Raw genomic sequence first — 14,093 nt, forward strand, 5'->3', positions numbered from 1 at the left:
ACATTTTGAATGCGATTATCCACACGGCAAAGATTCATTTTACGACGCGAGGGTCCGGGCGGAGGCTAATAAATATCCTCCAATATAAGTTTCGTAGGTAGGTAGGTGACTTTGTTGGTCAAAGGGGTGAAAAGCTTAAAAAAATGTCCGTAGAGACAGTCGCGCGAGGCCATGGGTGGTTGTTTGGTTTACCCATAAACAGCTTCTGTTTATAAGGTTCGGTGTGTGGACGATATTTAAAATGTTTGCTTCTATATTCCTTTGTGCCTAGTGTTTCCCCGTCCAGTGCCAGGACCTGCCTTGAGACTTCATAACATAATTTCCCGAATAAGCTACTTTCACTACTTGAAGTCAGCCATATTGTATCATATTTTTACAAATTCAGAAATATTTTTTTGTTATGCATTCACCGGAAGTGTGTTCGAAACGAGCTAACAATAACTTGACCTAAAAGTCTGCTCTTGATTGCCTATTCTATTGTAACTTGTTTGCATCAGATGTCTGAAGATAACGTACCGTCAAATTTACACGAATATTATTATATAAAGTGTAAGTCATAGGCTCTCTTGGTATAGATTTAAAAAATTCTACTCAAAGAAATCTACTTGTATACGCTTTACAATATTTACCCACCGCACATTTATATTTTTTCACTATCATAAATACGTACTTATGTCGTGTCAAAGCAGGTTAGGTAAGATAAATTAATTGGGCAGATCTTGGGAACCAAAGAAAAAGTCTATATTAGCCCACGCTACGCCACTGTGGCTCACTATTACTGTTTATTATATTGATATAATGTACATTGAATTATTTATACTATATGATTTTATTAAAATTGACAATAATGTTGAAAGGGCGAACCATAAATGATTTTCTTCTATTTTTTACCTACATTGAAAATTTTAAATCTTATTTTTGCAACATAAAAATAAATAAACATAGCATCTTTTAATAGTGAGCCAGTAATATATCAGGCTTTCATTGGATAGTTTGATGGGAATTGAATAAAACTCAATTTTCATTCCGACCATTTATTGAGTACTGAAATATGACGAGTTGCATAACCATACGTGTATATACTTATTGTATGAGATTTTGTAAATGGCAGTAAGTGAATAAAATTGTAATTTGTACATAATATTGTCAATATTTACTTCTAATAACATGAAATGTAAGCAGTCTGGTAAATTCTATAGACAATTTGGCTGCTTATCGATTTATCTAAGGCAATATATTCATGACGCATGTCGTAGGTCTTATGTGCGACGATTAATTTTATCTAATATTATCTAGTCATTATTTAACAATACGTTGCATTAAAATGTCGAAATATGCATAAGCGAGTAAAAACAAAGCCCACAACCACGCATTAGCTTACAGCAGGGATGGCGAACCATTGGCACGCGAGAACCTAATTCGACACTAATTGAGAATGTATGCCAAGAAAAATGTAGTTGGAGCTAAAAAAAACTCGCTCTTGAATAGTAAGGCCAGCCCTAAGAGTACAGGCACATTATGATTTTTTCCATTAATGACACGTAAGCCAAAAAAGGTTCACCACTCCTGGCTTATAGTATACTAAATCGCAAAACAGAGTAGGTAATTAAAAACACTGATGATATATGAGGCAATTTTATTGGGTTCAGTTTTACACATCATGGTATTGTAAACATATTTTTGATACAACTGAAGTTATAATTTTGCGTTACATTATTTATCAATTTACAATAAATTGTCCATATAAGGCGTAAATACCGAATTATATATTTTTTAGACGATACGTTATATATTCTGAACCCTTAAATTGCAAGATGGGGGGTATAATGACAATCCTTTAAACATTAGTTGGTAAAAACGATGGGAATATAATATGCAAGCTCTATATGAACGTATAAAGTGATTGAACGACGAGGTGACGCTCTCAACGCCTTGTGACTTGCTGCCAGCTGTCACCGTCAGCATCGCGGGCTATAAAAAATAAAAACAATACATTAACCTCAGTAAACGCAAACTGACCCACAGGCGGTTTGGTTGGCCATGGGGCGTTAAGATGTGAGTGACATATGAATCGTGAATAAAGATTTCAATAAATGATCCAAATCAAAATAAGTAATTTGCAAGCAAGTCAGAAAACCATAATTTAGTTGGTAAATTTTCGCGATCGAGTGAAAAAAACTATTGAGATAGGCGGTTGAAATCGGCGGTAAATGTGACAACAGTATCCTTATAGTCGTGTATGTATGTAAATGAATCAATATTGAGCCGAGGTGATATAATATATTTGTACAGGCGTTAATTAACACAGAATGCGTAAGTGGTGTGCATTCTGTCGCGTCAAGCCTGCGATATCATCTGCCTCCGAGGCCTACCACCACTAACTATGGAACAGTTAGAAATGGGATTTATTTCGGAGGCTCTATAACGAAATCATAATGGAAAAAAAATTAAGACAACTTGCCATGTTGGTTTTATTAGGATTGGTAGGCTATTAAGTGACTGACAAATTGGTTTTTCAATAACAAACATCAATATTAAATGACATCGATTTACGAGTCTTGTATTTTTTCGACATTGTAAGGTGGCTGTATAGATAAGTTGTATAATAAGTGTGCTCACGTTTATCGTCGCGGCGCGGCGGCGGGCGGCGGTCGCGGTCGTCGCGGCGCGGTCCGTCCTTGTCGTCGCGACGCGGCCCGTCGCGGTCGTCGCGTCGTGGTCCATCACGATCGTCGCGCCTGGGGCCGTCGCGATCGTCACGTCTGTTTGCAAAAATATATCCAATCTTAATACAATTAAACATGATATCGTAAGATGTTTTTATAAAAATATGTGAAACAGAGTCTTGAAGTATACCAGCCTACGACTGTTGAGACGGTTTAAGTCTTTGTCTACCATGCTGGCCTAATGTGAGTTGGACTTGGTAGACTTCAAATACCCTTAAAAGGCAGGCGGGGCACGCATTTTATTACACCAAGCGGTGAAGCTCAGGGACTCTCAGGGAAAACAAATGTCTCTTTATTCTGCAAGGAAATTAATGAAATAGGAAGGAGTTAGACAATATAACTATCTTAGGCACATATATTTCACTTTTTTTTTCTTTGGTGGACACTGGACAGACAATCTCGTTAAAGTCACAGGAACTCATTAGTTACAGGCTGCTTCTAACTGGTTGGTCTTGAAATCTAAAGGAAGGACTGTGTTCAGCTATGTTGGCTCACCTGTCGTCTCTCCTCGGCGGGTAACGGTCGCGCGGCGCGTCGCGGTAGCGGTCGTCCCGCGACGGTCCGTCCTTGGACCGCCACGAGCCACGGTCCTGGAAGAGATGGAGTATTATATTAACTTTTACAAACTAGGAGTATTATACGCTAGTTTTTTTCGCAGTTCAGACAGCATGAATAAACTTAATAAAATATAAATAAAAGTACCTTGGTGATCACTCTCCGGACGAAAGTAGTTTGTATGTTACACCAAGATTCAATATATGTGTGTGCCTAATTTTCTATTCACGAATTACAGTATTTACTTCTACATATTCACAAATATTTGCATTTATAATTTTAGGATTATTACAATCTGTTTATTAGTTCCTTATAAATATTAGTGTCCCAAATTATTTTAAAATGAATTAATAAAGAAGATATAGGTGTTATTTTTTTTTTGATGATATTGGTACTCACCGGTGGGCCAGAAGGTGCATCGGAACCGCCGCGGTGCCATGCGCCTTCTGGGCCGCTCGAGCGACCGCCGTAACGAGCCCTGTTAAATTATAAAAACACTCTTACTTGAAAAATTACTATTTTAATTTCAAACATTTTATTATATAAGTTTTTCGACTGTCTTTATAACCATGAAAGGAAATGGACACTTAATCTATGTTGTCAAATATGTATTGCCTTGTTCGACATTATTCAATATTGTGAGACACAATCATTCGTAAGTAAGCATAATATACAAATGATTACAAACCTCTCGGAATCACGGTTGGCCGGACGCCACTCGCCTCCATCCCTTGGACCGCGGTCGTCCCTCGGGCCACGGTCGTCTCTGGGACCACGGTCATCTCTGGGACCGCGGTCATCGCGTCTACACATAGTAATGTCACTTTTAATAGTGCTCTCTAGTTGGTTATTATTATTGCTCATACATTTACAGTACATAAGATATTGATGGACCTTCAGTTTTACTCTAGTATCAGTCTTACGAAAGAATAAACAAAATTGAATTTCAATTATCATCAAATTTACACGTAATTTTACATACTCATGTGGACATACATTACTATATAATGTTACCTATCGTCGGGCGGCGGACGGTCGTCGCGGCGCCTATCAGGCGAGCGCATGCGGGTGGAGGCGGGCGGGCCGCGGCGCCACACGTCATCATCTTTCTCCTTATCGCCGGGCGGGCCGCGGTCGTCTCTCGGGGCACGGTCGTCTCTCGGGGCGCGGTCGTCTCTTGGGCCACGGTCGTCTCTTGGACCACGGTCGTCGCGCCTAAATATATGTGAATGTTGGGTTTAGATTATAAAATTTAACAAATTTAGTACTACTGCATTACATTTTTATAGCTTTCTATTTCATTGTTGGTGTGTTAGCCCAGACAGTACATAGCTAATATATATTTTTTATTATTTTTATTATACTGAGATGCTTTTAGATTGTTTTTTTAAATTCAATTCAGTAAATAATTTATGTGTTTGGAATGATAACTTACCTATCATCCATCGGTTTCCTATCGGGTGAACGACCTCCTGTCTCGCGCATGCGACCTTTTTAACAAAAATAAATTAAAAAACTTGTAACAAAGATATATTCCGACGTATCAAACATCCACCATCTTCATATACTTGGTTTAAAATTAAACATAATATAATACTCACTGGAGCGCCACGGTTCTGATTTCTTCTCTGGCTCCTTATCATCCTTGCGCCACACGTTGCCTGGAACGGCTTCCTTCTTATACCCTCCGCCAGGTTGTCCTCGGCGCCATGCATCATCCTTCTCCTTGTCGCCACCAGGGGGTGCTCCGCGTCGCCACTCGCTCTCATCCTTTTCTTTCTCAGGGCCGGGAGGTCCGCGTCGCCACCCATCTCCCTTCTCTTTCTCGGGTGGTGCGCCTGCGCGGCGCCAGGCCGATTCGTCTTTCTCTTTTTCGGGTTGTGCGCCGCCACGACGCCACGCGCTAGCTGCGGCCGTTTTCTGTTCCTCCAGTTTGCGTTGTACTTCCGCTTCTTTAGCGCGCGCTTTGGCTTCAACGCGGGCCAACATTTCTTGATGTTCGCTGTTTCATAAATAATGTAGTATTAGATATAATATGCCAGATTACTAACAAATGTGCGCAACTAATTTTGGGCATTGCACAGTGCATGATTTTTAAGATCAAAATTGAAGTGTATACTAATATTTGTGTATAATATATTACCGTTCTTCCTTCTCCTTGCGTTCCCTGAGCGCGGCGAGTTCCTCTTGGTGTTTCCTCTCGCGTTCCTCGCGCTCCTTGCGTTCCTCCTCCTCCTTAAGACGGCGAGCCTCCTCAGCCGCACGCTCTTCCGCACGGTGCTTCTCTGCCAGCCACTGTTAACACAATAGTATGATAAGTATCACTGTAATTTGTAACCAAGTTGTTTGATGGATTATGAAGATCTAAATTCTAAATGCATCCATATTTTTGAGCATAATACTATTAAGTGATATATCTACTTGGTTGTACTTTTGATTGGGATTTAGGTACTTTAAGTAAGATGTAAATAAAAATTATAAAGTGGTACCGCAAGATATTATGTGGTAAAACTTAATCAGGAAAATAGAAAACCTCACCATGTGGTAACACGTGGAACTAATTTCTTGTAGTAGTAACGTTAATTATAAAATGAAAAAAGCAAAAGTGGAAACTTCAACGAAGGTGTTTTATTTTCGTGGTCAGTATATATAAAAATATTGATATAACGATACCTCCTGCCTGCGCTTCTCTCGTCTCTGCGTGCGTCTCTCGGCGAGGCGCTTCTCTCGTTCGTGCGCGAGCTTGTCGTTGAAGGCGGCGAGGCGCGCGACGTGCGCGGCGCCGCGCTCCGAGCGCAGGCGCGCCATGAACAGGTCGCGGTGCGGCGCCATGCGCGACATGCGGCTCGCCGACGCCACGTCGTTCGCGCGGGCCTCTGCACGATAATGCAATTATATGTAAAAATTGTTATATTGTTGAACTAATATACTTTGTTCTCAAAATTATAATTAAAATAATATAATATTATGTCTTTATCTCAATATTAATACTGTCACAGTGTTTTTGAAACGATTAAGCGTATAGAAGCACTCGTCTTGTTAATAACATAAACTACCACTATAATACGAAAAGCATTTCTCTCTCCAATCTCTAACAACATACCAATGAGTTGTTGAATGCGCTCCTTCTCCTGTTGCTCCCAAAATGCTTTATCTTGAACTTGTTTCTCTTCCAGATTCTTCTGGAGCAACGGAATCTCCTCCAAGCGCTTGGCTCTTTCAAAGTAGTCAACCTAAGGAAAAATATATTTTTCAATAAATAGTTTTTCATAATATTACCAAAACATGTAATTTGAGTGATGGATAGATCTTGCTCATTTATTTATTGTCGATAAGAAATTTAATAAAGATGGAACTTACCTTCTTCTCTTGCGTTTTAAGTTTAGCTTGCAAGTCGCGACGTTCCTTCATCAATTCTTCAGCCTCGCGCTGGGCGATCGTGTCTGCGTCCATTTTCTTCAGATCCTGTTGCATGATTATAATACGTTAAGAAAATTATACCAAATATAATATGAAACTACATCAAAGGGAGATAGTGATATGTGAATTGGCTTTATTGTTGAATTAATCTCAGTTGATGTCTCATCTTATTCCTTTTGCTAACTAATCTAGTCTTCAAGTTTGGTGTAAAATCCATCAACTAGATATCCACCGCAGCTTGGTAACTCGTATCGCACGGCACGATAATATCTTCAGTGAGAAAATAGTATCAATATATTTTTTGGTGTCCATAGGATAGTGATGTAGTACCTCCTCGTTGAGCTTGCCGAGCATCTTCTGTCCGTGTGCGGTCTGCGAGATGTGCGCCATGCGCTCGCGCAAGTGCCGCTCACGCATAGCGGCTAGCTCCGACGCGTGACGTTTCTTCTCGCGTTCCTCGCGCTCTTGCTCTTGACGACGTGCTTCGGCCGCGGCAGCGGCGCGCAGTTGCTCTTCTTGACGTCTGTAATCACAATTGTATTGAGTGACTGTTGTAATGATTTCACTCATCCATGTGTAGTATGTGCGGTTAGATATATATTTAGAAGTGAAAATCTTTATTTATACAGTGACTGATAAATGACAGGTCGCAAACTCTAGTGACATTTGTGTCACTTGTTTAAAAAATACTTTTATGTAAAATTGACATACTTTTTTCTAACTTCCATCAGACCAAAGTAATAGCTACACTTATGATTTGACGCTTAAAACATCAAAACCCATTTACAAGCATGTCAGTATGGTTACCTGAGTTCCTCCTCCTCGCGCGCAGTGTTGAGCCGCTCGATGTACTCCTTGCGCTCCTCGATGATCTTGTGCCGCTGCAGCACGCGCTGGTGCTCGGCGTGCTTGTGCTCGTGGTAGTGTTGCACCATGTGCGTGCGCGCGCGCTCGCGCTCGGCGCGGCGGCGCGCGGGGAACAGCGCATTCACTGCGCGCGACAACACCTCCGCAGCGCGCACCAGCTGCTCGCGGACCTGTAGTTAAAATTAAAATCTATAGATTTACTTAATAAATCCTATTATACTAAAAGTATTTGGTGAAACAATGTTTCATCAGTTATGTTTAACGTCACGGATATGAAAAAGTGTGTTAGTACGTATTGTATTGTTTGGTGACGTTACCTGTTCAGCAGGTGTGGCCTGAAGAATAGCGCCACCGCATGCTTCGTCGGCAGCAGAACACCATTCGCCGCCGCCTGCCTCCACTCCAAAGTGAACACATCTACACAAAAATTATATTGATTTTATTATTTTCATTCAACTAGTTTCAACTTGTGATGGTATATATGCAACCCAGCAGTTAGCGGCCGTCGCTTTCAAACCGTCTAATTGTAACTTTTTATATCACCTACATTTACATAAACTAATTATAATCATTACATTCTTAGACTATCAATTTGATTTAAAATTGAAAAAGCACTAAAAGCCCTAGACATACTAAATAAATACCAAGCAACTGACTTGTTAGCGTGATCGATGCGTATCTGCATGTCGTTGTGTCGCACGCAGTCGACCAGCAGCCGCTCGAGGTGGAACAGGTCGTCGGTCGCAGCCAGCTCCAGCAGGCGAGAGAACTGCACGCACGCGTAGCACTGCGCCACTTGACGGATCAGACGGACCAACGCCACGTCGGACAGGGCCGTAGTGTATTGGGCGAGTGGAGAGTCTGTGAAATGGAGTTTCGATTTTGTAAGTGGTGTGATATGAACAGCAACTACTATGCTGTTTCAGAATATATTTGATACAATTCTGGCCACATTCAATGGCCATGATTTCTCTATTCTTTGCCGATCAGGACATAACAATTTAGTATTAACCATATAAATTAATTTTATCAATAAAATTAAATTGGTTTTTGAAAAATATTTGTACAGGCGTTAATTAACACAGCGTGCGAATGTGGCGCGCATTCTGTCGCGTCAAGCCTGCGATATCATCTGCCTCCGAGGCCTACCATCACTAACTATGGAACAGTTAGAAATGGGATTTATTTCAGAGGCCTTATTATAGAAGTACCTATAAAAAGTAACTACTATTAATTGAAATTCGTAATTTATAAATCAAATAAAAATAATTTAAGCTATATGGCTTCCTTAGAATATCAATTCTAAGAAAGACATAAACCAATTTAGTAATTGCCCTAGAATGATTTGATAATCCCATATCCTTATAAGACATGTTACAGGTTTAACTGTAAGGTAAATCAATGTCAGTTAATTATGTATACTCACTGGGCTCCTCCTGCAGCGACTTGACGATGGAGTGCACGTTGTGGCAGATGGTGAGCGGGTCGAACTCCACCTCGAGCCACGCGTAGAGCTGCTGTAGCTGTGGCGAAGCCAGCGCCACCACGTTCAGACGGACCACATCTTTCAAATGGATAAATAAATAAATTATTGGCGGATTCCAATATATTTTAGTTATTTGTGTGAGAATCTTCCTAAAGCAAATTGTACATACTGCCTCTTTGCTTCCTTTAAACCATTTTTATAATGAAAATAGCTATATTATATGTTTTCAAAACACATGAAAGAAAATTATGTTTAATATTGAATAAAGAAAATATTTCGTTAAAACACAATTATTTCTTGAAAATTTAAAAATCTTCTTTTCTATAATTAAAATTTTCATAAGTAAAGAGACCCTAATCTCTAACTGCGGGTTGATTGTAGAAATTGGCCATAATTCAGCTTAGCAGTAATAAAGCGAAAAAAAAAAGTTCAATAATCACCTTTCAGCAAGCTAGCTCGCGTCGGCGGTTGCGCCAGACCAAGAAGCACCGCCAGCCGCTGCGCCTTCTCGACAGGACTCTTGTCGGTCTCCACGAAGCGGTCGAACTCAGGGTGCAGAGACGGCAACGGCACAGAGAGCACTGCGACTAGCACGCGACACGCCATTCTGAAACAAGCAAGAAAGTTTATTATAGTGTGATGATGTTTTTAGTTTGTTTTAGTTTTAATTGTATTTTTTTTTGCACGGCAAGAGTGACCCCACTGTGCCTGACTGTGTGAAGCGGTGTCCTATAGAATGTCGGCTGACGAGAGATTACCCCTCGACAGTTAACACAATTATGCCTGCTTATTGGAACTGGATACACACAAGTGGATCCTGGATTGCGACACACTTAGGTGGGTCACTCTGACAGGTTTTAACATCTTATATACGGTGGTTGTTAAAATGAAATATTTCTGAACAGAAAAATGTGACTATGATCAATCAAAAAAAAAAAGTTACAACCATTCCTTTCTATAAAATTTTATTATGTTTATCAATTATCGTTTTCTCTTTTCTGAAAGCAATATTTGCAAACCAGGGGCAGTCAAAATAGTACTGATTTATATATAATCTCCTTAGCCAGGCTTGAGATAGTCATAAATGGTATGATAGTATTTTTTTTCAGAGACTAAAATATGACCGCAATGGGGCAAAATTTTGTAGGAACTGTACAGGTTAAAATTAACACAGACTGCATATTGCTTGCCGCCTGTCGCGTCCAACCTGTGTGATAATAATATCCCTCTGAGGCCTACCATCAATAACTATAATAGTTAGAAATGGGATTTATTTCAGAGGGCTAACGTTTTGATTAAACAAAAACCATCTTTCTTATTATAAATGTAGAAGTATTTTTTTCATAATTACAACTTGAAACTTGGTAGGTTAATTTATTTTTGACAGCAAGCAATAACTTGTCGCAATTGGAACTGCGATCATCAACTATCAAATATTGTAAGAACTTACTTTTGCAGCTCCTCTTGGGTGATGTTTTTCTTCATCTCTCGCGACAGTTGGAAGAGTTTCAGCAACGCAGCCGCGTGGAACAAGCAGTGGCCCGCCTTCCAGAAAACAAGCGCCAACTTTCCGTAGTAGTTGGCCATTGTCTTGGCAACAGGAGTTTTCTTTGACATGTTCATTAGGTTGTGGATGTCTTCAATTGCTTTGTAGGCTTCCTGTTAGAGTAAAAGTACAATTTAAGACAAAAATACTTATGGATATAGGAAATTAGTAAAAACAACTGGTTAAGACAAACAACATATTCATATTCAACAAGTGTGCGAAACAGGTAAGACACTACATGGTCAAGTACAAAAAATATCTGATATGCCAGAAGACAACTATAATCACCTTCAATACCTCTAGAGACGTTTTTCTGGAGGTTAATATGTGATAATAGTTGTTTTGGTCATGTTTGTCTGACTGTCAGTCAAACATAACCACAAACAGTCAAACAAACATGGCTATGATCAATAAGATTAAGTACAAACCTGCCACAACTCCATCTGAATAGCACAGTCCAGTTGGAACAATCTGGTCTCCAAGTTCAGTTGCTGCGTCTCAGGCTTGGAGATGCTCACATTACCAGTTTGTACCTGATATCAAAATAAACTGTAAATTTGTGCTAGAAAGCACAGAATAAACATAATATGTATAATCATATTTCTTTTAAGATGCCACATTGAAATACAAATTTTATGTACTTTATTACACAAACAACAATTAATTAATAATCCCTAAACAGGAATTATTCCTAAATTCCCATCACCAATTCAATTGAAAATTAAACCATTGATAAATCATATTTCATATGATGCATATCAAACAAACTGTATTCCGATTGTTGCATTATTATTGTTGATCTGAAGACAGCCGCTATGATTGGTTAGCATTAAAACAATATACTTACATTGGGTTTACAAATGTCCTCAAGATGTTTCCTTAGTTTGTCACAGAGTTTCCTGAACTCGGTTTTGCGCGAGTACTTGAGGCAGAATTGGAATGCCATCCGCGCGATGTCGTGGTACAGCGTCTCGACGTGAGCGTTGGTACGCAACAACTCCAGACATTGACAGTACGATTCCCACAGGAATTTCACCTGCAATATGAAAAAGTGGTTAATTACAAATCAGAATAAATATGCCATTTTAAATTTTTCACTGCATTGTTCTATTAATTAACTTTGTTTGAAAAATACCATAGTTTTAAAGCTTGTAATGAACAATTTAAATCTTTTTATATAAGTAGAATTTTATAATTATTTTTTTAAACTATATTCATTCCGTACCCATGGTGTAAGTATAGTTCTATCGGAACGATCCTGCGCATCCTCCCCCGACACAGCGCTGAGTAGTATGCTTTCTGGCGTGGCCAAGTTGTCCAAATCGTCCGTGTCTATCACGGCCTGCGTCGATTGCGCCCGCGCAGCCTCTGTACGCTCTTCCGCCATGCGTAGATATCCTCTGTTGGGACAGGATGTTTTTAATACATAAAGTACATTTTAAGGCTTTTCGGTTGATTTGATGTTTGTCTTTTCTAGAGTTGTGGGTACTGATTATTACTTGAACATATATCATTAGGCCATCCCAAAATTAATTAAGTGATGCAATATGTGATATGAGATTTGTAACTATAATGTGTAAGAGAGCCATTCGTCAAAGGCTATCTTTACTTGATACCTTTGAGTATCATCCCTCACAATATTCTCTCCAAATGGTTATAATAAATGCAAATTTTATTATGCATTTATTTTCACCAATGGAGGAATACTTCTATATTACTATATTGTAATGCTATTAAAAATAGTTCCAATGCACCAACTTTAATTCCATTTATTAAGTCAATATGTTTTAATGAAGTGTCACATAAAGATTAGAGTAGCAGAATTTCATGCTTGGGTAGGAAAAAAATGCAGTAAATTTTTACTTGCATACATGTTCCAGAAAAGCATTGTGCAGGTGAGTATTAAATTTAATAAAAAACACCTCGCCACTAGTGATTAAAATCATAAACCTTAATTAAAACAGGAAAAATTATAATAGAAAAATTACAGAACTTACCGTATTACTTGTTCCAGTGACCCAACATTGACAGACTGAAACATGTTCCTGTATTGAAATAGACCTTCCTTGGCTATGTGCGACTTGCGAAGGTCCACACACAGCTCCAGGTACTTGAACATGATCGGCTCGAGGACCGACTCGGACCAGTTGTAAGCCCATTTCTTGTTGCGGAACACCTCTTGCAGCGTGTCCAGGGCTCTGGCCGGTTTGTCAAGGTCCATAAACTCTGAAGGACAAATTCATTATAAAAATTATGATTTACGAGTATAAGTATTGGATGTGGCCTTGCCTGTGTGAAAACCCTTTCTGCTACAAAGGTCTATAAAACAGTAGTGATTCATAACACTACCAGTACCACTCCAGTGTCATCTAATTTATCATTTCCCATGGGAGCACATTACCAGGATAAAAGCCTATGTGTTAAGACAAGACATGGTTTTTGTGAGTGCAAAATTTCATCCTAATCTATTCAACTGTTTATGCGTTTACTTCTAACAAACACCTAAACATTTTCAAAGTTACATTTAGAATATTAGTTTGCTAACATTTTTCTAATTTCTTTTAGCAGATGGACAGTTATGTTCTGATGTGTTTATTAACACATTTGATGGCACTTGGTTTATTTCTAGTTGAAATGATTTTTGACTTTACTTATTCTGTTTTTAAACATATGGGCCACTAGCATTGAAAATTTTGGGCATTTCTCAAGTAAAAAAGCTAGAAGCAACCTTGTTTAGACTTGAAACCTACAGTTATATCTTCATGATTTCATATTTTACTTCATTAGAGCTTTTATTCATTATTGTATAGTAGAATAAGGCCAAAAACATAGATAATAATAACAGTCACAATTTATTGTAAACAATGAACATAGTAAACAGATTTTATATTATTTGATATATAAATTTGTTTTTCTGTATGAGACAAAGAGAATATCTGTGAGGAATGTGCAATCTTATGCACAATTACGTAAATGCTGATATGACATGCATATACACGCCTTGGATTGTATTGGTTATGTGAACTAATTATGAAATTTTCCTTTATTAGCAACACGAATTCATAGAATCTTCTAATTTTTCTTCTTCTTGACATCGTGGCAGGCAAGAGATAAGTGGAGATATGAATTAACACGCTAAAAGGTCAGCATGCAACGTGGAACATCAACGTAGTACTAACCATTGGCCCGTTTAAGGGCATTTTCCGGTCTTTGACCGTATCGCGCCATGATTTATGTTGCACTTCTCACTTCATTCAAACAATTTTACGCGTTTTTATGCCTTGGAAGAATAATACGGAATTATTCCTCCTCAACCGGCCTGCCCAGCGACAGGGGAAAATAAAATGGCCGCAAAATGGCCGTGTTCACTGTGATGCCAGACATGTGTTTTGATATATCCCTAAACTACGTCAAGAAATCCTCCAAAAATAGAGTTGTCAAGAAAATATTTACCGCTCAATAATATTAGCGTGAAATAAAAAAAACACTATCC

The 14,093-nt window shown here is 38.9% G+C and overlaps 1 protein-coding gene across 1 annotated transcript; it reads right to left on the reverse strand.

Annotated features, from left to right (window-relative positions):
• Positions 1–1,018: 1,018 nt before the first annotated feature.
• Positions 1,019–13,999, reverse strand: LOC115452792 (eukaryotic translation initiation factor 3 subunit A). Its single transcript, XM_037436656.1, has 24 exons — positions 13,780–13,999; positions 12,598–12,826; positions 11,826–12,000; positions 11,448–11,636; positions 11,029–11,133; positions 10,505–10,713; positions 9,495–9,661; positions 8,995–9,132; positions 8,225–8,429; positions 7,886–7,985; positions 7,509–7,738; positions 7,032–7,224; positions 6,642–6,746; positions 6,385–6,514; positions 5,955–6,157; positions 5,425–5,576; positions 4,883–5,283; positions 4,717–4,771; positions 4,296–4,496; positions 3,970–4,086; positions 3,681–3,759; positions 3,222–3,316; positions 2,620–2,762; positions 1,019–1,971 (listed from the first exon to the last, which is right to left on the reverse strand). Exons 1-24 carry the CDS (start codon positions 13,826–13,828, stop codon positions 1,925–1,927), a joined length of 3,717 nt encoding a protein of 1,238 aa, XP_037292553.1. The 5' UTR covers positions 13,829–13,999; the 3' UTR covers positions 1,019–1,924.
• Between the last annotated feature and the right edge of the window lie 94 nt (positions 14,000–14,093).

The sequence above is a fragment of the Manduca sexta genome, chromosome 9, assembly GCF_014839805.1.
Source record: "Manduca sexta isolate Smith_Timp_Sample1 chromosome 9, JHU_Msex_v1.0, whole genome shotgun sequence".
NCBI classification, from domain to species: Eukaryota; Metazoa; Arthropoda; class Insecta; order Lepidoptera; family Sphingidae; genus Manduca; species Manduca sexta.